General features: G+C 36.7%; 1 protein-coding gene and 1 non-coding gene across 2 annotated transcripts in view; both read left to right on the top strand.

The window, feature by feature from the left end:
- TLL1 (tolloid like 1) overlaps positions 1–22,809 on the top strand; it is a 212,456-nt gene extending 189,647 nt beyond the window's left edge. The window contains exons 19-21 of the mRNA XM_030312787.1: positions 11,125–11,338; positions 19,367–19,617; positions 20,824–22,809. Coding sequence (XP_030168647.1) covers positions 11,125–11,338; positions 19,367–19,617; positions 20,824–20,958 — 600 coding nt within the window. The 3' untranslated portion in view covers positions 20,959–22,809. The remainder of the gene's footprint in view (positions 1–11,124; positions 11,339–19,366; positions 19,618–20,823) is intronic.
- On the top strand, positions 10,179–10,326 carry LOC115513219. Its single transcript, XR_003968626.1, has one exon. It is a non-coding gene; the product is annotated as a small nucleolar RNA SNORA62/SNORA6 family (small nucleolar RNA).
- Positions 22,810–26,905: the final 4,096 nt, after the last annotated feature.

Raw genomic sequence — 26,905 nt, 5'->3', positions numbered from 1 at the left:
CAAATGGGGAAAGTAAATAAACAAAAACACATCAGAAATTCAGCAAGAAAGAAATAAAATGACTATCGGCCTAAACCCAACATAGCACTGGCTGTGCCCATTCTGTATACCTCATAAACAAAGCATATGTATTTTTTATAACATTAATTTTGCCTTGTGGCTTGTGGAATGTCATTTTTGCATCACGTAGTTGCCCTTTTTTTAGATGGATACTGATATCCTTAGACTTCCTCTTCCTAAGGAGACACCACGGCTTACTGTGTCTGTGCATACACAGAATAGAGGCCATGTAAGGATAGAGCAATGAAGTGGCCATCTACAAGCCAGGAGAAGAGGCATGACCAAACCTGATAGCACCTTGATCCGAAATTCTAGCCTCCAGAACTATAAGACAGTATTTTTTGTGTGTTTTAGCCACTCAGTTTATGGTAGACTTTATTCTGTGTATGCACAGACACAGTAAGCTGTGGTGCCTTCTTATCTTCTTACAAGGACACTAGCCCTATGGGACTAGGGCATCACCTGTATGACCTCATTTAATTTTTATTACCTCCCTAAAAGCCTTATCCCCAAATGCATCCACACTGTGAACTAGGGATTGAATGTATGGGTTTGGGGAGAACACAATTCAGTCCATAACACCATCTCTTTGCTGAAATTTCCCAACTGTTTGTATGTTGTCTGTAGTGTTACTAGAATCTTTTGCGTATTAATCATAGTTACTTTAAATTCCATTTCATAGTTTAAACATAGGGGTCATGTCTCAGTCTGTTCTGTTGGTTATTTTCTCTCTTAGTGGTGCGATTTTTTTTGGTTTGTTTTTCTTGCCTTTTTGTATGTCATATAATTTTTATTAAATACAAGACATTATGTGGATAACAGTAGAGACTTTATGTCTGGAAGTAGACACATCTCTTCTGGAGGCTGTTAGCACATGTGTGGGTACAGCAGGGGCTGGTGTTGAGGAATCTAGTCAGTAAAGCTGAGTGTGGGTTTTCTAGTTCCTACCATCACCTTCAATGCGACATTGGCCTTGAATACCTTTTTCTTAGATTGGAGGCTGGGATTTCAGAGGCATTTTGCAATACTGCTACTTTAGCTTCCCTGTTCATCTCCACCATGACTTATTTCTCTCTCCATACTTTTCCTTCCCCCAGTTTCTTCTTACTTGGTATTTGCTGCTCCGGTGGGGAAGGCAAGGGGTTCTCTGTTGTCTTGGTACAGCTTGCACCTTAAACAGGCCCCGATTGTTGAGGTCTTGGAAATGGCCTTCCTCAGCAGTCCTGCCTCTTCTCTCTGTGGTGACCAAACTCCATCTTCTATCTCTGGTTGGTCTTCCATGAGAGAAGACCTTCTATAGTGGTAGCAAGTCTCTACTGTTGCTGCCTTAAGAACCTGTGACCAGCAGTTCCCCAGGGGAAAAAGTGGTTCGTTGTGTTGTGTGTTGTTGTTGTTGTTGTTTTTTCTGTCATTGTCATTGTTGTTTTACCTTTCCCCTGGCTTCCGTGAGTCTTTGTCCTTGCCCTGGTGGTGACGGTTTTCTTTCCCTTTCCCAGAGATTTACAGTTTGTTTTTCAGAGAAAGGCTGTCTCTGGGCTTCATGTTTTTGCTCATGGCAGTGACCACTTTCCTCCTCCAAGCCTGCAACACTGAGGAAAGCACTTAGCCTTCTCTTGCTGTGCCCACAATTTCTCTCATGAGCAGGAGACTGAGGTCCATGGAGAAGAGACTGCAAGTGGGTGCAAACTCCCCTATGTCTACAGCTCCCAGGGGCTCTGGACTCTTCCCCTAGTCCACACCTGACCTCTACCAGTTTATTGCAAAGACTACTTACCTAGTTATATGGCACCCAGCATCTCTTCCTTTCAGGGTCTGCCACTGGTGAACAGGTGTTTGTATCTCCTCTCTCCTTGGAGGAGGCTGAGATTCAGTGGACTGCATATTACTTGGTTGACTAATGACATCAGCTCTTTGATGTATTCAGCAAAGTGATCTTTAAAGTTGACATGGCTTTTTCTTGTTGTTAGGGTAGAAGCAACACTAGTTCCAGCTATCTATATCCAAGGGGAAATAGAACTCTTGATCTACCCCAATTTAAACATGACAGTATTTTATTCTTTCTTAGTTATATACCTTTCAGCTTATTGAACACCCCTTCCAATTCTAGGACAGTATATTCCTTCACAAATTGCAAGCTTTAATTTTCATGCAAATATTCCACTTGAGGGTCAGAACATAAAGCATGTTTGTCAACAATAGTCATGCCTGCTCGTATCCTAAGAAGGAATTTCCCGGAAAGAAAACAGAAGCTCTAGGCAAATGTTGATTGCATTTGACTTTGTGATCTTTGTGGTGTAGTTATGGTCTAAAGCCAGGCTTTCTCAGATATTAGCATTCATCAGAATTACCTGGACAGCTTGTTAAACACACATTACTGACACCCCAAAGTTTCTGCGTTGAAACATAATACTAATTCCAATTCCCTTATCCTATTAATGATGTTCATACAAAACCTAACTCTCAATACACTCTAAGAGCTAGAATCACTAGAAAGTGTGTCATAACATTAGCTACCAACTTCAAGTGATATTTCAGTTCTGTAGTTTTTAATTCTTACTATTTCAACATTATTGCTTATGTTTACTGTCATTGTTTCCCTACTTGTTATATAACTACTAACTAATCCACTTTAAAACCAAAATCACCATCTGTAGCAGGTAGCAACCAATGGATGTTTGGACCACACTGTTTATAATTCCACATCACACCATTCAGTCACTTTCCTGTATGGTTAGACATTTATTATATAGGAGATTTTTATCAAAAAGATACATTGTTCCAGATAAATGCATTTTGCCTGGTTCCTTTGAAATTCTTAATTTTCATGGAAGAACTGAAACCCAAACTGAATTTGGAAAATGGATTCCAAGGAAACTTGAAAAATTATTAAATCTTTTAATGCCCTTAGGACAAGAACTGCTGATAGATACTTAGCTACAAGCTAGTCTCTTTATTATGGGCTAAGGCAAAGAGAAAAAGTAAGGAAAACATTTGATCTCTCTTCGGTGCATCTTGAAGCTTTCTTTACAATTCATATATTGTTACCCTTCTTTACTTAGGCTGCATGGAAAAATAAACATTTCTAAATATTTCACGTATTCATAGAGAAGCAAAGGAAATTATTCCTAAATAGAATTTCATGAGATATAAAGAAAGCTGCCATATTTGTGAATTTTAAGAGACCTGCTGTTCTTTCTAGCACAAATATTCCTTTAACTTGATACTGAGTTATATTGGCTGACATGCAAGTAATCGTTTGTGGGTAAAACCAACCTTTCTCTGTGTTTGAGATAAACATATTTTAGTTAATTTGGTTTATATATAAGACTACAAATATCGAGCCTATTTAGACAGTGTTGGAATGATGGAGTAAAACGAATAATAAAATCCAATGCCCTTTGAGAGATATGAGCATTCTTGTGTATAATATTTACTTATCATGAATATATTCTTTTGGTTCATATTGTGATAATCCCTATCTGATATATATTAGTGTACAATAATATAAGGGCGGAGCTATATATAAGGAGTGGTCAGTTTATTACAGATATGCAGAAATTTAAAGCTTTTGGCATTTTAATGCAACTATTTTATGTACTGTTTTAGTTATCTATTGCTTTGTAACAAATTAACCCAAAGCCTCATGGCTTAAAACAAGCACTCTCCTGTGCTTGATGATGTGTACTCTCCTGACAGATTTACTCTGTAGAGTCCAGAATGTATAGCCAGAATACTATTCGGTTGTTGTATATACCACCTGATACACAAGCAGAAAATCTTCAAAGGTGATTTTTTTGAGCGGGGGGGGGCACCTGGGTGATTCAGTTGGTTAAGCATCCAACTTTGGCTCAGGTCATGACCTCACGGTTTGTGAGTTTGAGCCCCCCATAGGGCCTGTGCTGACAGCTCTGACTCTGGAGCCTGCTTCAGATTCTGTGTGTGTGTGTCTCTCTCTCTTTCTCTTTCTATCTCTCTCTGCCCCTCCCTGCTCACTCTCTCTGTCTCTCAAAAAACAAAACAACAAAACACAATAAAATAAACGTTAAAAAAAACAAGAAAAAATTTAAAAAGGCAAATGTTTTAAAAATATTTTTTAATATTTATTTATTTTTGAGAGAGAAAGAGAGAGAGAGAGAGAGTGCAAGCAAAGGGCAGAGAGAGAGGGAGACACAGAATCCGAAGGAGGCTCCAGGGTCTGTCAGCACAGAGCCCAGTGCGGGGCTTGAACTCACCAGCTGTGAGATCATGACATGAGCTGAAGTCGGTCACCCAACCGACTGAGCCACCCAGGTGCCCTAAAGGTGATTTTTTGAAAAATGACCCAGTAAATACTGTTCAATAATATAAAGCAACAATTTTAATACAATAATAGCCTAAATTATGTCTATAGTACATAATGAACATACTCATAATTTTTGTCCTTAAATCATGAATTGACTATTATAAAACGAAATATAAAAATTAAGTAGAGTTGTGTTTATGGATGATTACACCAGTTCTTAAAGATATTTTTGTACATTCTTTTATATACTTTTTTTGATACCTGCTGTGATCTTTAGAAAACCTTGAAATACTGTCTTCGTGTAAATGTAGTAAGCTGGAGAGCTGGGATCCTGAGAGCCTGATAGTGTGTTTTAAAAAGTTGTAAAATAGGCACTCTCTCATACGTAATTCCACAAATAAAAACATAAATGTTCTCAAATTTGCCTTTTCTTTCTTTTTTTTTTTTAACATTTATTTATTTTTGAGACAGAGACAGACAGAGCATGAACGGGGGAGGGGCAGAGAGAGAGGGAGACACAGAATCAGAAGCAGGCTCCAGGCTCTGAGCCATCAGACCAGAGCCTGACGCGGGGCTCGAACTCACGGATCGCGAGATCGTGACCTGAGCTGATGTCGGACGCTTAACCGACTGAGCCACCCAGGCGCCCCTCAAATTTGCCTTTTCTTAAGAGTGCTCTCCAGATAATAAAATGTAGCTTCACAGGGTACTTCTTGCGCCTCACAACATCATGCTTGGACTAAAGAGCACTGAGAACTAATGTCAGTATAATGCCTAATGGTTTCAAAGTGGAATCATGCATATTATCTCAAGTTGGGCTCACAAATGACACTCGTGGAGAAGGATGCAGTTTAGGGGGGTTGGCAAGTGTGTAAAGCTGGCAGGGGTCTAAGGACCTTCAAGCCCAAGATTCTTTTAGTACCTTTTACTTTATTTTGTTTTATTTATTTTAGCATCCTGCATCAGAGAGAAAAAAGATCCATAATTGCTACATATGTGTGCATATATACTAATTTCAATGGGAAATGTTAATAAGACAAAGTTATAATGATGAAGTAAAATGAACATACAACAGAGAAATAAAGAGAGATTAGGACCATATATATTTTGAATTTAAAGTGACTTGTGTCTAAACGTCAGGTTTCTACTTACTAGCCATCTTGAGATCATACTTGAGAAAGATACTCATCCTTTTAGTCTCCATTTCTAGTTAGGAAATTGGAGATAATACTTAGGAATGTTGTAAGTGTATCAAATGAACTTGTATATTAAGTATTTGGCATAATTCCCTGTAAAAGCCAAAAAACACTGATATATGATATCCAAATAGCAATTATAATTATGACAATGATCAATAATAAAAATTATATACCTTTTTATTGGGTAATTGAACCATGATCAAGTTTTTGGGCAGCCTTATGAAGTTGAAATTCAGTACCAACAATTAAAAATATAGCTAATAATTATTTGTCAGAAACTTTTTTCTTTAAAGAGCCGATAGGAAATAATATGGACTTCGTAGACTGTGTAGTCTGTGTTGCAACAATTTTAATTTGCTGCTTTGGTGTGAAAGCATCCACAGACAGTACACGAATGAATGGACGTGGTTGTGTTTCAGTAACTGTTTAATTGCAAAAAACAGCCTGAAAACTAGATTTGCCAGGCAGAATTTGCCTAGTTTGTTAAGAAAGTCAGGGTAAAAGGGTTTGAAATCATGAAGTCCATCATTGTTTGTTTTATTTTCCCTGAAATCACAGAGGGTGGAAATATTTAGCTCTTAATTTCTGTGGTAGACAGAATAATGTTCCTCATCCCCCAAAGATGCCGTGTCCTAATCCCCAGAACCTGTGCACGTGTTACCTTATGTGGCAAAAGGAGCTGTGGTTAAATTAAAGATCTTGAAATGGAGAGATTATCCTAGATTATCTGGGTGGGCTTGATGTAATCACAAGGGTGCTTACAAGACAGGAGCAGGAGATCAGAGAGGAGATGCTATACTGTTGGTTTTGAAGATGGAGGAAAGGGATATGAGCCGAGGAATGAGAGTGGCCTCCAGAAGATGGGCAAAACGCAAGGAAACAGATCATCACCTTCCTCTGGAAGGTCTGGTGCTGCTCACCCATTTTAGACGTCTAACCTTCATAGCTGACAGGGAGTGAATATGTGTCATTTAAGCCACTAAATTTATGGTAATTTGCTACAGCAGCAATAGGAAACTAATACATTTGCTTTCTCTGTGTTTGTGTGTGTGTTTAACTAGGAGATGCTGACTATGTGATAATAGCTTTACAATAGAAAGAAACCTTGATTAAAAGGTAGTTGGGGAGAAAAATGTCTTCTTATTAGAAAAGAGATCAAGTTCTGAATGAATAAGACAAGGATCTATTTTACTCCTGGTTTCCTCCTGTCTTGATTCTGGAGACTCATCATTACATTTTTGGTACTTTTTTAATGTTTTGAATTGCTCCACATTAAATAGAAAATAAAACAAAAACAAACCAACAAAACAGAAACAAAATTCCAGGCATAGGAGCATATAGCAATATGTGCTCATGTCGTGTTTATTTGATTTATCCTATCCTGGAGTTTTGCGAAGTTATATAGTTGCAATTTATAGCTTTAGATATGGGATATTTAGAAAACAAAAGCACCTACAAATGTTACATAATTCTCCACTATAAATTCACAGAAAGTGTATTTGACCACAGCTATAGAGGACTCATGGGGGGAAGAAAGGTCATTTGAATCAGAAGGCTAGGGTCTGTATTCCATGCTGCCATTTTTCCCAGTGGCCTTTACTCCTTCCAGTATCTTGTGGGAAACCAACTGACAGTTCTTACCGAAGACAGGAAAAGACAAAGGATGGCTGGGCCCAGGGAGTGCTAAATCTTATCTCACAGCTGCTCAGATTGCATCAGCGTCTTTCATTCGCTCGCTTTTAATGGTCGCGCTGGCTAAATTTTATTTTTGCATTGAATGCTATCATTTTATTTTCTTGTCCTTTATGAATATATATGGCAACTCAGGATGACTTTACCCTTTAGCCACCGCCTGTATTTTCAATCAAAGTACCTCTACAGATGTTCATGTGAGGCTGCATATGGAAGCCTGGCGGGGGGCCAGCTAGGTAGATTAGGCTTGCTTGGGAGTTCCAGAAACACATAGTTATTCTTTCCACAGCCCAAAATGAGAATTCAATTTTATTTCTTTTGAATGAGACTCCTTAAGCTCTTGGTTTGCCTTGTGGGAAATCCATTAGTATTTCTGATGAGAGCTCATGGTTATTTGCTCTTTTTTTGTTTTGTTTGGTTTTGTTTTTTTAAACTTAGATTAGTAACCTTAAAATCATAGAAATACAATCATGGAATGAGTAAGGTTTAAATGTTCGAATACTAAAATGCCTATAAAGTTTTAGTGTAAACACCTAAGAAAAATATTTTAAAGTACCAAAAAAGAGGGCCGTGTTTCAGCAGAAATCAGACTTTCTTACCGCTCCATACATCAGCTTTGCTTAGCTGTCCTGTTACCATTGTGTAGTTGAAGGATGTTTGGGGATTCTAAGTGTCTTCGGGGGTGCGAGGGAAGCAATTCTGTGACGTTGATTCCTGGTGGCTGGAAATCTCCGTATTCTGCATTATTTAGATATAGATATTCATGGCTCAGGACGCATCATAAAAGAAAATAATAAACTGTGTGTCTCACTGTATCTTTAGGAATTCTACAAAAATATTTTTTGAGGTTTTCCCAGTGTCCCATGGACCCCTGTAATACCTTTCTATGGCCTAGAAATGTTTTTTATTGAGGCAATGTCACTACATATGGAGGTCTCTAATGTGAATATCTCTATGATATTAAGGGCCAGATTTATGAGATCTCGGCATGTGAATTGGTCACGCTTTTGCTTGTGTGGAAGCATTTGGGTTAGACTGACTTCTGGAAAAGGACCACCCAATCTTTGCAGATGAACTAACAAGCTGCTACCAATTCCAGGAGGAAAAGTCACTAAGACCTTAATGAAGGAGAATTGTTTGCATCACTTGGGAATATGTCAGCTGCAAAACTTTTGCCTAATTTGACTCTTCCAGAGTCAGTCCGATTCCATTAGTAATTTGATAAAAAGCGGGAGCCAGTTGGCTCCAAACCAGGTGTCAGTATGCCCCCAGCCCACAAGCGCACTGCCACTCTGTGTGGTGTTGCTGTGTTCTGTAAAACAGATGTTATGATTCACTCCAGACATCCTGCATTTCATTAGGGAGTGAAATAGTCACTTAGCTATCTCATTCACTTACTTTTCAATGGACTGAACATGTGTGGTCTGTAAATTCTGATCCCATTTTAACTTTTACTTACAGGATATGCTTTAGAATGCCATCACCCCACCCCCACCCCCATCCCCACCCCCCATCGTTCTTACAATTTTCACTTCTTCACAGTAAGTTTTTCTGGTCTTTTTAGATGAATGACTCTAAATCACATTCAAAAGAGATAGTTGTTCAACATGCAATGGTTTTCAGATGTTGTCATTTTCCTGAAACAGTGTTGTTGTTTTCTTGAAATAACCCTGGTCTTATAATTCAGAAGCTTGGTTTCATATTTAATCCGCAGAAATTCTAAGTGAGGATAAGCCAATTTTCTCCTGTTGGTTTCTTAACAGTCACAAACTGACACTGAGACTGTGTATATGTCACAAAAGTCCTAGAAGCTGACTGAGTACCGTCTCATGAGATGCAGAAAACCTGAAGGGTTGGCCTTCTCCTTTTACAGCATTTCCGTCCGTGGGGTTGGCCATAAACATGGAATCGGTAGACAGGTAAACGAATGGACGTCCAGCCGACCATCCATTCAGAGTCTTCTATATCACTCATACACTGCGTCTGCTCTACTCCATTCTCTGCCACTGGATTGCAGAGCTAAATAAGGGGAAAACTTCAGTGATCACCCTGCTTTGAATGTTGTACTTCATGATAAATACACTCTGCTAAAGTCTCCTTGTTCACTGTATCTTTCTGCACTGTTTTTTGTTGGTTTGTTTCCAGTAAGACTCTTTGTACTATATTTAATCTTTTTCACACTATCCAGTGTCTTGGTAGAATGCAGCGAACGATCCTTTTTACCCATTATAATTATAATACATAATGACTCTCTGAGGCTCCTTGGTTATAACATTTTAATTTATACTTTCAAGTAGGATGCGGCGGAATATACAACAGCAGAGATCAGACCTCTTTCTTTTCTTTTGTTTCTTCTTTTAAGTAGCTTCCATTGCTTTCTCCTCCTCCCTAATTAATATAAATTGCTTCTTTCGTTTCTTCCCTTACTCCTCCAAAGTCAGTGATAGTAGACGGCAACGCGTTAAGGGATAGATAACTGTGGTCAGCACCAAAGGAAAACCATTCTTAATTCTTAGTCGATTTTTTTCTTTCAAAATTACAAAACTGATGGTTTTAATTAAACTTAGAATTGTGACAGTTTCACCATATTGCATCAAAAACGTGTCTGTAAAAAGTTTTGTGCAAATATTTTAAGCTGCAGAGACCACAGCAACATTAGTGAATTTTTTGAGTACATGTTCTCTTTCTTTGGTGTTGTTTCCCTTATTATTTTGTTTTAGCTTTGCTCCATAGACTTTAGTGGAAGCTATAGTTTATTTCTTGAAGGCATGATGGTTTTCTCAGGGAAAGGAAAAAGCCTTAATTGGCGATGGCAAATAACCTAGAATTCCTGGAATTATTAATAGTTTGGACATTACTATTTTCAGTCTGTCTCGATTACACGTTCCTTTGTGATGTTTAATATGTGTTATACATTTAATGAATTTTCATTTTAAGAATTTGCTTCTGTACTTTGTTAAAGCATGGAAGTGAGGCTGCTGGCTGGCTGATGAACTCACAAGTGTAGGTAGTGTGCTACATGAGGGCGAGTCTTTCGCTAACACTGGTTTCTGGCCCAGTGACTGGAGTTTGATAGTAATTCTTGCTACAAGTATAAAAAAAATAATAAATTGCTCAGACTCATACATAAAAATTACTATGCAGGAAAATTAAAATAATTTTTAAAGGCATACTAAACTTGGCAAGACTCTAAATATTAAAATAAGTATACCATCTATCTTAAAAGTAAATTAACAATAATGTAGCCTAAAATCATATTAGGACTCTCTAATAATATGGGTTTGTAGGATCTAAATAAAGAAGTATATAGTGAAAATTCCCTTTTAGTTATCCTATTAAGATCTACTGTGCTTAATTTTTGTGAAGATATAACAATAACTGTAAGAGGTTTTCTGCTTAAGTGTCCCAAGGTACTTGTACACAAAGTACATCCAAGGTAGTATATGATGTCCAATAGTTTATGATCATCAGAACCAGAGGATTCAACTTTTTAAAAAAATTTAAAAATGTTAAAATTCAATTTTTGTTTTCTGATGCATTCAGTGTAAACTTAGAATTATATTCAGAATAAAATGTCACTTTGTGATTACAATTTGTCTATATTTTGGAGTAGATTGTCATAGTAGATTTAGTTGAAATAGTTGAATAGTAGAATTTCACCTGGAGTTATTGCATTGTTTTCCTCCTTATGTTTTTGCAGAGATTTTACATCCTGTTGATTTCGCACTCTTTCAGTAATGCTCCACATGGATTTCTTTATTTATATGTCCTGAGCATGTTTTATTGATCTATATTTCTGCTCCAAAGGAAAGAACCCATTTTGAGTGATATGTGATTTTTTATTTTTCTTTTCCTTTCTTCTTCTTTCTTTTTTTTTTTTTTTTTAACTAGGCCTTTAGTGAGTTTGAGATTGAGCAGCATCAAGAGTGTGCTTATGATCACTTGGAAGTATTTGATGGAGAAACAGAAAAATCACCAATTCTTGGACGACTATGTGGCAGCAAGATACCAGAGCCCCTTGTGGCCACCGGAAATAAAATGTTTGTCCGGTTTATTTCTGATGCATCTGTTCAAAGAAAAGGCTTTCAAGCCACACATTCTACAGGTCAGCAAATCAGGGCCATGTTTCTCTTTCCTAAGATCTAGGTTTCTCTTCCGGGAATGAATGCAGTGAATCCTATAACAGGAACATTAACGAATCTCTGAGGACAGTAGAAGAAATCTCACTGGAGCATTCTGTAAAATATTTGAGAGCAATGTTGCATCCTACCTATATGTCTTTGTAGTTGTTGAACATTAAAAGGAAATGCAATAATTTGATCTCATTCATGTTCAATGCAGTATGACCAGGTAGAATTATCTCTAAATATTTGTATAATATGTTCCATATTCACTTTGGCAGTTTGATTTATATGTTCTGTTTAACAGTTAAAAATTTATATCTTAGTATTCAAGAATTATGTTTATGTAACATCCTACCTGGTTACCTAGATTTTGAATTAATATATTTTTATAAATCTCAGTTTTGAGATTTATCTCTCTGTTTTACAGAGCCTCATTTGTTTTTCCCTTTATTTGGTATGCAACACAATCTTTTTCCTAATCCTAATCCCTAATTTGACTTTGTAATGAAAATCTTCAAGAAATAAAATATAATTTAGAAAAATATGGAAAATTTTAGGCAAAATGTAGAATAACATTTTTTATAACTTGGAGCCAGCCTAATAATAGATTTCATAAATGTCTAGGAAATGTCCTTTTTTTTTCATTCAGTTAAAAATAAAAAATCAGTTGATTGTAGTTTCCTAAAGTCATTTAGCTTATAGTGCCACCTAGTGGCACTCATGATGCATAAACCGTTTAGACACCGCCTGGTAGAAATCCATCTTGGTGTAAAACGCACTAGAAATAGTATACATATTTTACCAGGAAACATTTTGAGTGTAGTAATTTTCATCATGGTTTCCTGATTTTTTGTTTGAATTTTTTTAATTTTATGTGAGAAATCAGAATTTTAATTATTCCATTATCCAATATTACTTTCCAGTTTAATACATTTTGTTATGAGCATTAGATTTATATTGAAGTCTATATGTGAAAAAGTGAATATTGTCCAGGGCGCCTGGGTGGCTCAGTTAGTTGAGCGTCCGACTTCGGCTTAGGTCATGATCTCGCAGTCCGTGAGTCCGAGCCCCGCATCAGGCTCTGTGCTGACAGCTCAGAGCCTGGAGCCTCCTTCAGATTCTGTGTCTCCCTCTCTCTCTGCCTCTTCCCCACTCGTGCTCTGTATCTCTCTGTCTCTCAAAAATAAACATAAAAAAAACATTTAAAAAAAAGTGAATATTGTCAAAATATTGATCTAATTCATACTAGGAATTGTTGGACTCATTGATAATTCAAATTAATTGTTTCTCAGGATTAGCATAAATATTTATATTTAAAATTATTTATATATTTATATTTATATATATTATATATATTATGTTTGAGAAAAATTTTTCATGGACTATAGACATTTCGTACTAATGATTTTCCACCCACTTGACATGTACTCTTTAAATATTTTCCTGATAACTTGTTATGCATTGAAGGGGTGGAATGATTGGAATCCCATTACTTCATCAATACTTTTCTGATAGCACAGAGTTTATGGCATATATATACTTACTTTAATATCCTGGGTATCATAAGTTCCAAGAAAGCAGTATAAAAATATGCTGTCAAAGTTCTTGAAATATATGACTATATAATATTTTTAATTTTCCTGTCTATGAATTCCTCTTTCTTACGTTAGTAAAAACTTACTTTTATAGTATCTCATACTATCTCTTCTTACCTTTGGTAAGTAGAAGGATTAAGACTTATATCATGTTCTGGTATGTTGATACATTTGGGGTTTGGGTCTAATGATGCCGTTACCTAGCTGGGAACGTTGGAAAGGATCATTTCTTTGGATCTGTTTCTTTATCTGTAAACTACTATTTAAGGTTTCTTATAGCTGTAAAACTCCACAACTTGTTAATTTTGCATGGCCTCTGCTCATGAACCCTATTTGCAGTGTTTATATAACCCTTAAGAACCCATTGTTAGGATCTAATTTCTCAATGAGATCACATATTGAGATCTGATGGTCTATATAGCATGCATTTGGCATTTAGGCACACACATGCACTTAATATATACACTTTACGTATACTGAATCCTCAAAAGACTGTACGATGTGTTACTATCCTCATTTTTCAGATAAAGACTATACAATGTGTTATTATCCTCATTTTTCAGATAAAGACTATATGATGTATTATTATCCTCATTTTTCAGATAAAGAAATTTTAGAAATCTCTAAAAATTAATTAATCCTCCAAATTCTCATTTTTCAGATAAAGAAATTGATTAATTATTTTTTAGAGATTTCTAAAATTATGTCAAAGCCTGAATTTAATCTTTATACTACCTGTCTCCAAAGCTCACATACTTTCCACCACAGTATATTTTCTCTTAACGTAAAAGTTTCAGATTAGGAAGAAAAAGGATACCAAACTGGTCTGTTATTGAAGCAATGGTAGAGATTGAATTTTTCCTTATGTAAGTTTTAAAAAACCCTCTGTTTAAAGTATGTAACTGGCTAGGCCTATTTTATTGCCCTGTTCTGTTCACATTCATTCAAATACCCAATTGAGCAACGTGAGTCCTATTTTCATTAGGTGAAAACATACCCTGGATATCTTTTAATCCGGCCCTGTCATCTCACAGTTAAGGATTCTGAACAAAAACTTAAATGCCTGAAGTAGAACAAAAAAATAGTAGTTGGTATTAGAATCCTGGCTTCTTAACTCGGGCTCATTTGCTGTTATCAAAATTTTTCATATTATCTGTTTGTGTTTTTTTTTTCTTGATGCATAAATTTTTGCTCTCCCTTAACCAGGCATCTTTTCCGGGTAGATTTGTTTTATACTGTTACTTTCTAGTAGCCACACATGTTGAAATCCTCTGAGGTGCTGCCTCCTATTTATGTCTCCTAAAGCTTTCTCTTTAATAAGTTAATTTATCCCATAGTCTTTCATCACATATTTATTTGACACCTGCTTTGGATAGACTGTAAGGTATTGGTAATTTATAGCAAAAAATTTAGCAATTTGTGGGAGTTGATAAGGAAATAGAAGGAATCCCTGCCTGTTGACAGCTTACAGTCTGGCAAGTTAAACTTCTGATTTTCACATGTTTCTGTACTTAGGATTTTTCAGTCAATTTCTACTGACGAGACAGCCAAGTCCAGTACTACCTCAGTCAATTTTTTCTACATGTATAAAACTCTTATTCATTATTTAACTGCTTCTAGAATATCTGTAACTCTTCTTGATGGGCCCTGAAATACACCTTTTAATTTGCTTGAGTAAATTTATCTATATTTCTGTATAAAATTTGAGTTTTATCCACAAGTTTGTAATACCATGAATTTTGAAGCCAGCTGATGAGAAATATTGCTCTAATATGGTTTTATGGCTACTTTTTTTCACAAGTAATGCTATGTAAAAAAAATCCACGAGTAATGGACTTTATTGGGAAGAGTCCTTTTTATTCTCTGATAGTGTCCAAATTCTAAGCCGAAATATATTTTAATCAGGTAACAAATGGTATTCCACTACCCTTAAATAAACTTATGAAAGGAAACAAATCCTCCGGTAAAAAAAAAAAAAAATATATATATATATATATATATATATATATATATATCTCCTGTGTACTCTCTCAGAGGATATGGCTATCATATAGAAAAAGGGGGGAATGTGAAGAGAAAATAATTTTAAAACATGGTCAATCTGGGGCACCCTGGGTGGCCCGGTCGGTTAAGTATCCAACTTAGGCTCAGGTCATGATCTTGCAGTTCACAGGTGTGAGCCCTGTGTCGGGCTCTGTGCTGACAGGTCAGAGCCTGGAGCCTGCTTTGGATTCTGTGTCTCCCTCTCTCTCTGCCCCTTGCCCACTCACGCTCTGTCTCTCTGTCTCTCTCTCTGTCTCTGTCTCTGTCTGTCTCTCAAAAATAAATAAACATTAAAAAAAAAAAAAAACAGAGACAGGGAGGCAAACCATAGGAGAGTCTTAACTACAGAAAAGGAACTGATGGTTGATGGAAGGGAGGTGGGTGGGGGGTTGGGCAAAATGGGTGATTGGCATTAAGGAGGGCACTTGTGATGAGTGCTGGGTATTGTATGTAAGTGACGAATCACTAAATTCCACTCCTGAAACTAATATTACACTATATGTTAACCAACTAGAATTTAAATAAAAACTTGAAATATTAAGTAAATAAATGAATAAAATAAAACATGGCCCGTCTGGTAGGACTTCTTTCCTGTAGCATACAACATCATACTATTTATCAATGACATTAAAAAAAAAATAATAATACATTATTAAACTTCTTAGCAAGGAAATTATTTTGATCTAACTCAATTAAGTTAGAATGTCCACTAAAGGCATTTGTAGGTCAAGTTACAGGACCTCTTTGGGAATTTAATACTTTATCAGGAAACAAACAATCCTGTCTTTCCAAATTAAAAGGAAAGTCACCCCCAGGCTTCTCTTCCCTTCTTGTCACCTATCTTATGCAGCTTTATTTTCATTTTCCAGAATTCTGTAGAAGATGTTCTGGCAGCTTATAGAGTTGATTAAAAACAATATTGCTGACATGCTACACGACTTTTATATTGTTCCGACTTAGTAAATGAACAGAATATTTGCAGGGAGTGTATTTACCTAAAAAACCTCCTTTATAGGGACCATATTAAATGATACATGAACTAAATTTTGAAGAATTGCCACAAGGATTCTCAAAGACACTTGTAAGCAATTGCCCTCATTCTGCCTGTTATTTTCTGCGTATAGATTTTCTCTCAGGGCATATTAAAATCACACCTCTTCTGCATATAATATTCAAATGTTTGTTCTTAAAAATTTTATTCTGTGGACTAAATTCTGTCTCTGTCTCTGTCTCTCTCTCTCTGTCTCTTTTTCACTGTTGGATCATTAATTCCAGATTTATTAGCTTGAGCAGTGATCCATAGGAATGCAGTTGTGCTCTGAAACGGATAAACGAAAGCCGGTGAACTTTCTGAAACATTTTTAGTCACCCTTAAATGTAATTTATTTATTTTGAATATTGCCGTTTTCTAGAAATTTTCAATAAAACCCAGTTATAACCCTTCACTGTCATTTTCAGATTCACAAACATTTCATGAAATCCCCTTTCCATTTTTGTTTACTTTTTTTAAATTTTTATTTTTGAGACACACACACAGAGCCTGAGTGGTTTCATGAAATCTCCCTTTCCATTTTTGTTTAATTTTTTTTAATGTTTGTTTTTAAGAGAGAGAGACACACACACACACACATACAGAGCCTGAGCGGGGAAGGGCATAGAGAGAAGGAGACACAGAATCTGAAGCAGGGTCCAGGCTCTGAGCCGTCAGCACAGAGCCCCACACGGGGTTTGAACTCACAAACCGCGAGGTCATGACCTGAGCCGAAGCCAGAGGTTCAACTGACTGAGCCACCCAGGAGCCCCTCCTTTTCCATTTTGTTCCACTAGTTCATTTCCTCCTTGATTTTTGTTGGAAGTTGGGACTGGCAGAGAATTGTATCTTCTGGATCCCGGTCTTTGTCTTGCTACTTTGTTTGTACAAGGCAGGCACACTGAAACTAAAGCCTTCTTCCGAACACACAGTCTGTGCCTTCAGCTCTTCCTGGCTGTGGGATAAAAGTTTTTTAAAGAGTTGAAACCAAAACAAATCCGGCAATTATATCAAACTTTGAGAACAGGTAGAATTCTAAAAAACCTCTAAATGAGATTACACTGGTTTATACACTTACAGATTACATTTGGAAATATTTTTCACAGAATATTTTCCCGGGCTTCAAAAATATAAGTCTTCCATTATGATAGCAGATTAATAGTGTTTTCAGTTGTTTTTCATTTTTTTCTGGCTTTTCATTTCATACCTGAATGGATCCCTAGCAGCACAGATGATGGCATTTCAATGTTCTCACTGGAAAATTACGGCAGAAATGGTGGTAGCTTCCACTAAGACAGCCTTTCCTATGTGCCAGTTACCTTCCAAGCATTTTACACATATTAAACCATTCACTCTTCGTCTAGACCCCGGGGTGGGGCTACTGTGTATGATGCTTGTCTTAGAAATGAAGTGTGAGGGGCGCCTGGGTGGCTCAGTTGGTTAAGCGTCGGACTTCAGCTCAGGTCACGATCTCGCGGTCCGGGAGTTCGAGCCCGGTCAGGCTCTGGGCTGATGGCTCAGAGCCTGGAGCCTGTTTCCGATTCTGTGTCTCCCTCTCTCTCTGCCCCTCCCGTTCATGCTCTGTCTCTCTCTCTTTCTCAAAAATAAATAAACGTTAAAAAAAAAATTAGAAAAAAAAAGAAATGAAGTGTGAGATACAGTCCCACAGCGGATGAAGGGCAGAGCCCAGATTTGGACCCAGGTAGTTTGGCTGCAGGGTTCTGTCACAGGGGAAGGACCATAATTTTTAGACTTAGAAGAGTGCCCTGCCCTGGTAGGAAGGGTAGGATGTTAGGTTCGCAGTCTGTAGGACTCAAGAGACAATATTTAAGAGATGAGTCCAGCTTTCAGCTTTTTACATGGGCAATAGTAGCACCCATATCGAGTGATTGTGCCGGATGCCCCATCTGCCACCGGGAACATAGAGGGACATTGACATTCACCATGGAGCACAGCTTAGGGGGCAGTCATTCTCTTGGTTGGAACTCCAGTTGGATATTAGCCACACACACGAATCTAAATGTCTTTGTGCCTACATATATTTAGACACATCTGAACAGTGGTTCCATCCTGGAGATTCAGAAATATTTTGTTATTGAAAGTCACCAAGCCACAGTGTGGGTAAACTGTACACAGACCTGAAAACTCCAGCTAAGTGTTTGTAATTGCGCAATCCATCCTCACAGGGTGCTGCTGAGGATGGTTTGGTCGCATGATCATGACAATGTCACAGTTGTGGTTTGATAGCCAGTGTCCTGCTTGTCCACATCTTTTCATCTTGGGCTTTCATCTCTGTTCCCTCCCAACTTATTCCACTTCTCCTGAGATTTTCCCGGTCTTAGCACTGAAATTATGGCTTCCCAGGGATCTCTCAGTGCTTGACAAACAGAGATGGAAAGAAACTCTACTTGCTTCTGACATGTTTATATCCCTTTCTTTATCTCCTTTGCCCCTGACCCTCTGCCATAATAATACATATAATGCCTAGTTATTAGGGATAATAACCTATATAGGCCCTAGTTATTAGGAGGCTTGGGGGCGAAGATTACAAAATTTCTGAGAAAAAAATTTTTTAAGTGTTATATCTAAATTACACTGCCTATAAATTTTTATGCATACTTATCTATTTGGTATATTTACCTCTAATGACAAAAGTAATAACTGGTAATCCATAAGTTTATTGATATCTCTCTGAAAAAGAAGGCAGGCTCCGCACTGCCAGCAGGGAGCCCGATGTGGGGCTTGAACTCACAGACTGCAAAACCATGACTGGAGCCAAAACCAAGAGTCGGACGCTTAACCGACTGAGCTACCCAGGTGTCTTATATTTTGTTGATTTTTACATTCTTTCTTATTCATTTGGATTCTGGGTTCTTAATCGATTAAGATTAAACTTCAATGAAGATAATGATCTTTTTTCTATTAAAACTAGTTATTTGGAACTAAAAACAGTATCGTGTGCAACAAAAATATTTATTAAGAGTTACTAGACGCTAGGCACTGTTTTAAGTGATTTTCATGTATTCATTAAATCCTCAAAGCCCGCTAAGATTGCTACTGTTGTTATATTGTTATCACCTGCATTTTGCCCTATGGATCAGAGAAATGGCATCACTCGTATAAAGTTAACTGAGCTAGTAGGTGTTGGAGGTGGTATTCCAACCCAGCAGTCTGCGTGTAGTGCCCGTGTCAGTACCTGTTGCACAGACCCCACAATTATGGGACACACATCCGGTGATGAAAATGAATTCAGAAAGTAGAGAAGGGTTAGACTACATCAAATTTGAAAGGGGACTTGTGACACCTCACTGGATTTATTTCATTTTTTCTTTTCCGGGCAGAGTGTGGCGGCCGACTGAAAGCGGAACCGAAACCCAGAGATCTATACTCGCATGCTCAGTTTGGTGATAACAACTACCCAGGACAGGTCGACTGTGAATGGCTGGTAGTGTCAGAACGTGGCTTTCGCCTGGAGTTATCCTTCCCGATTTTCGAGGTGGAGGAAGAAGCTGACTGTGGCTATGACTATGTTGAGCTCTTTGATGGTCTCGATTCGACAGCGGTGGGGCTTGGTCGATTCTGTGGATCAGGGGTAAATACAGTAGCAGCAGGAAACCATAGCCAGATTAAAAAAAAAAAAAAAAAAAGCTCAATGATTCATGATTGTTATGCGTGCCATATACAAATTGACAATATTTTTACAAAAAAAAAGGTTACCCTGTATTGTTATTGGCTTGGCAAGTTATACTATGCCTCTTCTCCCTCACCTCTTTCTCTATCTCTATTGAATTTTCTCAATAATCTCACGCAAGAGGGATGTATTTGGTAGCTCTAATTTGCTGTTAGTGTCCACATTCTAACTTTTTTATTCATGTTCTTGTTGTGTAATAGATATTTCAACCTTTAAGAATCTAAAGGCAATACATTTAAACACACACCTTTGACAATTGGGTCAACTTCCTAAATTACAGCATAAAGGCAAAGTAATATGCACACAACCCATGTTGACATTCCCCTCTCAAAGAATACACCTGCTGAGTGGTGGGGTCCACCAGTGCTGTGCGGACTCAGTCAGTGCTACCAGAATGCTGTTCCACTGCAGCATGTCACTTGTGCATGGGACAGAATGCCAGCGTACAGGTCACAGAGCGTTGCCACGAGAAATAAGAAAAAGGAAAGCTTAAGATAAATATCAAGTGGTCTTCTGAAGACTTATTTTGTTCAGAAGACATTAGGCCCCCCCGCCCCCGCTCTTTTTTTGTCTATCGGTGTCTATTGCTTAAATAATACTGAACATGAATACTCTTGAACTCCTGTCCAAATACCAGCTGCAATGAAACAAAAAAGATTCTTGGTGCTTAGATTATTGAAACAGGAAGGGAGGGATGATTTGGATTCTGGAACTGTCTCTGCCTCAGAGCACCTTCTGAAACAAATTTGATAGCTCTTTATGCTCTTTGAACCTCACTTTATTTATTTCTAAATCAAAGGAACTGGGCTTAAAATTTTGGGGGGAGAAAAAAAAAACGACACACCAACTTGAAAACACACTTCTGTTCCAAGCCCAGCGACATCACTACCTATAACTATGATCTTGAGTGTGTCATTTGCTTCTCTGAAAGTCACGTTTGCTCATCTGTAAAATGAAGAAGCCACACGTATTCACTATTCCAGGTTGTTGAGAGGATTAAGTCATATATACCCCACTCCCCCCCCAATCCCAAATATGAATCTCAATGAAGAAAAAGATGACTCCTTCTGTTTGTTTATTTGCCTGTGTGTTTCTTTTTGTCTTTAGCCACCAGAAGAAATCTACTCCATTGGGGATGCGGTTTTAATTCATTTTCACACTGATGACACAATCAACAAGAAAGGATTTCATATAAGATACAAAAGTATTAGATATCCAGACACCATGCATACCAAAAAATAACACCAAAACCTCCATCAGAACATCAAGGAATGTGCAGAATGGAGAGAAGACGTATTTTTTTTTTAAATGAAGATATTAGCACAAATGTTTTATATAACGAGTGTGAACAGAAGAAAACTGTAAGACCAGAATTATCTCTGTACTACAAGAGAAGTTTTCACCTAACTCTGATCAGCATTACCAGGAGATTGGAGCTCCATGCTTGATGGTATAAATCGAAATAAAGCTGGCGGAAGGGCGTCATGTTACTTCAAGGAGGACTCCACAAGCTTTTGCTGACAGCTTGATGCAGATGCCTTGCAATTCAAGCAGTTCAGTTCAGGGTCCGTGACCTTGCAAAGTGTTCTTTTTGACAATTCTTCAACATTTGGGAGAAATAAAATGGTCTTGCGGGTCATATACAGAAAAACCCTCTTCCTGCGTCTGAGGATAATTGCTTTGGCTTTGTATCTTGGATGCAGATCCATATAGGATGTTGGGAAATGGGAGTCTTTTGAGGGTGCTTTGTACTTTAATTGTGGGTGTGTCCGATGTTTGGAAACTGGGATACTTCAGCTTAGTCACTTTCCTTGCAGGCCAGATTCACCTCTTTGAGACGCAAATGATCTTGTGACCACTTCATTTTACTGGCATTTTGACAAGTTGGAAATGTCAGTAGTGTCCATTAGTGCAATTAATCTCTAGACATCATTTATTTAAATGCTGGAAAAATGCCCATGTGATTGGTAAACCCAGTTCTTTCAGTGAAAGTGCTGCCTTTTCACACCAAACTTAAGAAGTGCTGTGATGTCTTAGAACTGCGTGAGAGAACTCCCAACAGGTGTGAACAGAATTCTTCTAGTGACTGCCTGGATGGTCCATTCTCAAGTCACCAGAGCTGCTATATCGTCTTTTCTGTTGTTGTCAACCTGTCGTAGCTGTTATTGCTGACGTTGTCACGGTTAATGTTGTATTTAAAAAAAAAAAAAGAAAGAAACGAAGTGTAAGTAGGCCATGTAGTCATTGAAAGATTTCTTTCTTTCTCTCTCTCTCTTTCTCTCTCTCTCTCTCTCTCTTGCTTCTTGGGATTCAGTTGAAAAAGGATTTGTTTCTGAAAGACTTTCTACGGTGCTATTCCATAAACGTTTTTTTTTTTAAACAAAATTTTTGACCTTTGAGCCAACCACCTGTAGACTATGAATGTCTCCCTATGTCTGTCTGGTGGCATTTGAAGACTAAAGACTTGTCAAACGTATCAAGAGTATATCATTGCAAGAGCAGCACTTGTCCTGTGGAACAACTACTTATAATGCCTTAGAATTCTTCCACATGATCAAACAGATCCTCCTAGAGACACACATTTCAAAAGGTTGAACTTAATAATGTATGTGAATTAGCAACTCCATGAGGAAAACCCATTTCCGTGACTGAGAACATCGGGTATAAATACGGTGTCTTGCTTTTGTTGTAGAAAATGAATTTTCTGCTTTAAAGCCATGCGTGTTTTTAATATTGTGTGTGTATATGTGAGGTTGTCTGGGTGAGCGGAGCTATAAGAAGGTGAAACGTAGTGGGGGATGGAAAAGTTAGAATTTATGTGCCAAGTTCTACTTAGAATCCTGTCTGAAGTAGCACCTTTCTTAGGAGATTTCATGGACAATTAATAGGAACTTCTAATTATTATCAACCCCATTATAAAAATGGCTTTTTCCTTTACAGAAACTCTGTTTTGATATGTTTTCATGTTGACGTAGATTACTACGTGAAATACCTTAGTTTCTGTTACCTGTCCATGAACATTTGACATTCAATAAAATTGGGTATTTCTCTTCATTTTTACAAATTAAACTATACACACAGGTGTAGCTTGTTTCTTTTCTTTGTCATTGCCCTGAAAAATATTTTCTTGCATTTGAATTATACTATGTAAATACATTTTTAAAACCAATCTTTGGTTCTTATTGAACATTACTTTGGGAATGTGTCACTATTGCCTGCAATATAATGAGCTTTCTAGTGGAGCTGATTTATTCCAGTAACTTCTTCCATATTTTTTCACTAATCTTCAATTAGCCAAAATATATCAGGAGTGAGCAAAAAGGAGGAAAAAATTATGAACACCTAACGTGTACACTATGCCTGGCCCGGTGCTAGGCACATGACACTAGCTTTTTTTTTTTTTTTTTTTTTTCTGTTTGAGGATTGTGGTGATGTTCTCATTTTGTAATTCAGGACTGGAGGCTCATAGAAGGTATGTAACATTCCCAGGGTCACAGTGTAAAGTGAGATGTTGAAAGCCAGCTTGTCTGATATAAAAATCTGTGCTCGTTCTACGAAATGTAGTCGAATCGATCTGGACATGTATAAATAGTGGACAGTGTTTTTATGATGAAAATTTTCCACGTAAAGTACACTTTAGGGGTGAATTACAGTAAAACTTTCAGGATAAATATATTGTTCTTTTCAGGAACAGCATGACAATTCAAATATCAGCTGTAGATATCTTTAAGAACCACAATTAGTGCTAGAAATTAAAGAAACAAAACCTGCTCTATAGCTCAGAGTTAGTAACCATGGACTTTTGTTAAAGTAAATATATTAAACTATTTTATCTGGCGTGATAGGGGAAATGTAGTGTTCTACATTAAGAAATATTTTGGGTATTACCATTGACATCATATTAGGCCACAACGAGCTGCATTCAATAAAACTGAGAAGTGAAAGTGAAAAGGTATTTGGAGATGTCACAACTTCAAGTCTTCAATGTGAACATTAATTTTTAACGTACCTTATGTCAGATACCAATTCGTTGCATATTATTTTTATATTAATTCAGTTTGGGCTTAAATATGTTGTTAATTGCAAGTACAAACAGCTTTGTTGTCATTTTGTTAATTATTGTTAGCTACTGTTTCAAGCGTTTTATTAAATTAATTTTGTAAATTATTTTCAACCCCTACATCAGTATATTGGTTGTGCTCTCTATTTGCCAAAGTTCTAACTCCTATACAATCCTCACTGGCTATCCACAGAAAAAAACTGCTCCTACTTCCTATGATTTTATTAAATTATTTTTCAAGTCAACTTGAATATTAATCTAGTCTATTTATGAGGTCATGACTTAGCATAATTTCACAAAACATTTTTTGAAAGTATGCGAGAACAAACAATAATATTTCCAAAGTCTCCAAATGTCCCCTTCTTGTATTGGCTGGCTTTTTGCTATCCAGGCCTAATTTTAATATATCACAGTATCAGATTCAAATGCTGTCCAGTTTTGTTTTTAGAGTTCTTAGTCTCTCATATTTGGTTTCTATTACTATATATTTTCAGGGTAAGCCTCAAATACTAAATTTTGTTCTCCCATAGAGAAAATTTCTAAAAGCATCTAATGACTAATTATTATTCTTCAGATGTAAATGTAAACATCTTGTTCAATGTTACTTTGAATTCAAGTAAATGTTACTTGAATGTTACTCAAGCTCATTCAAGTAAATGTTACTTTTTAAAAGTAAACTGTAGCCATGTGTGACATTTAAAACTAACTTAGGGCAGTTATCAAAATGTTTGGAAATTGTGTTTAGTGACAATGGGAATGAAACTTGCTTTTTGGAAAACCTTTAATACCACTTGTGAAATCTGGCACGGGAGGAAGAAAGCAGGAACAATAATTACGTCGTAAAGATTTATAACTTGAAGGAATACCTTCTATTTAATAAGAAAAGTTAGGTAAAATGAGCATATAAAAAAGAAAAAAAAAAAAAAAGCTGGCCTGCAAATGAATTAAAGCTTTTTATGCTTCAATGCATAGTAAATGGTTGCCAATGAATAGTTAGCTGTTAGTCTTTAGTGTTACTGTTATAAAATTAAGACATATTGCCATTAGCTTAGGAAATAATTGACGCAATGCACAGATCTAATACATTTTGAGATGTTATTAGTCTTCAAGCTTTCTTTTGACATCAACTGGTTTCATGGCTCTCCTTTCAGCCCACCCCCAGCGTATTCAACCTGCACCCAGGTTCACCGTGTGACCCCAGTCCGGTCCTGGTGCAGAGACCACGCAGAAAGACTCCAAAAGGATTATAGGGCCCTGAGCACATCTCATTATATATAACCCCCTTCTCATCCAATATTTTATATAAAAAATTAAAACGGTAAAATCAACCTTTAACTTGAGAAAACTTGTAAGTGGCAACATATCCGGGTTAAAGCAAATGGACACAGAAGACTTTAAGAAGCCGATATGTAGCTTAAGACATGTGGATAAAAGGTCCTGGTAGCCGGGTCTTATCTTGCCTTTGCGGCCAGGGTGGAGGTGTTAAGTGAATAATGAAATTACATATGTTTATTATGGGTCATTTCTATCGGAATACAAGCTACTGGCTTTACCAATCCCTTTGCTCTTACTTTGCTCTACCTACATTGTTCATATAGCTGGAAAACTAGTTATACAGCGTTTTATTTTTGGCCAGCTATCAAAGTTTTGAGCATACTTCCTTCTGAAATACGAAATAGCAACTAAGGTTATTCAAAGCAATTTATAATAGTATAAACATGGGCTTAATGCTTCAGTGTATTTTAAAAATTACATTTAAGAAACCAATTCCAAGTGTTTCTTCTATTAAATAATATAAAGGGGTGATTATATTAGTCATAATGTTTAACTACACAACAAATCTAAGAACTCACAAATCTCATATCTGTCAAAAGCTCCATTGGGAGTTTTTTTAAAAGAGTAACTTTTAGAAATTGGATTAAATATGATAATTTTTATCAAAATGTGAAAGTGCATCTATATTCCCTTGTGATATTTTTACATCAGAATCAGTGACTCACAGAAATGACAGCTAAATGCTAAAATAATGGTGTTAAGGTTGAGGTCAGGGGGAAGGGGTTATTTCAAGGCATGCCATTAAATTATTTAAATAGGAAGATTTATTTAAATACAAAGGGCAAATAAAGTGAAAGGCTTATACATAATAAAGCTTAGATATACAAAGCTATCCTAAAAAAATATTTAGTGAACATTCTTTAGGAGGCTATAATTAAAAATCAAAGTAAATTGCAAGAAGATTTCCCACAAGGATCTAATATATTTGTTAAGGTTCTTTTTATACCACTGAATGTCTATTATTTGTGTTTGAATTCCCTGGGAATAAAAGGTCTTTCATAATAAGTTTTGTCATTTTCCAACCAAAAGACTTATTACAACCATGCACTTTAGTTTATTCACTCACTTATTTCATTTATTTCTTCATTCCAGAAATACTTGCTTAATTTAATGCCTTCTAATATGCTCAGTACTTGCTAAGAGTTTAATGAAAGGTTGAAAAAGAAAAAAAAAAATCACGTTTGCTTCTGTGAAGGTTAAATTCTAGTTAAAGAGATAAACACTAATAAAAGTGATCACAGACTATCAAAGTTGCAATATAAAACATGCATGTATATTTTACAGCCATTTGTGGGACATTATTCCAAACAACACGGTTTGTATTTTGAGAAAAGCATTAACATGCACCCTCTCCTCATCCTTGGTTTTCTACTGTCGTATTACTTGCATTTATTTTTAAAATTTCAATTACCCTCTAAAATTAACTTTTTTTTTTGCATCAATCATTTGTATTTTCAACTTATAAATTATTCATTCTCAAGATGGATGATGGGGGTGACATAGTGTATCAAAATTCTGATATTTGTTCATGTAATTATTTAACAAGTAAAACTAAACAATGTAACTTATAAAAAGCACTATCTATTGCCAGCACCAACAGTGCTTGATAAATTCTAATTTAAAAAATTTTTTTAATGTTTAGCTATTTTTGAGAGAGAGACAGTGTGCAAGTGGGGGAAGGGAAGAGAGGGAGACACAGAATCCAAAGCAGGCTCCAGGCTCTGAGCTGTCAGCACAGAGCCCGATGTGGGGCTTGAACTCACAAACTTTGAAATCTTGACCTGAGCTGAATTC

This window comes from Lynx canadensis, chromosome B1 (genome assembly GCF_007474595.2).
Source record: "Lynx canadensis isolate LIC74 chromosome B1, mLynCan4.pri.v2, whole genome shotgun sequence".
In the NCBI taxonomy this organism is placed as follows: domain Eukaryota; kingdom Metazoa; phylum Chordata; class Mammalia; order Carnivora; family Felidae; genus Lynx; species Lynx canadensis.
This window is presented reverse-complemented; position numbering and strand designations above follow the sequence as displayed.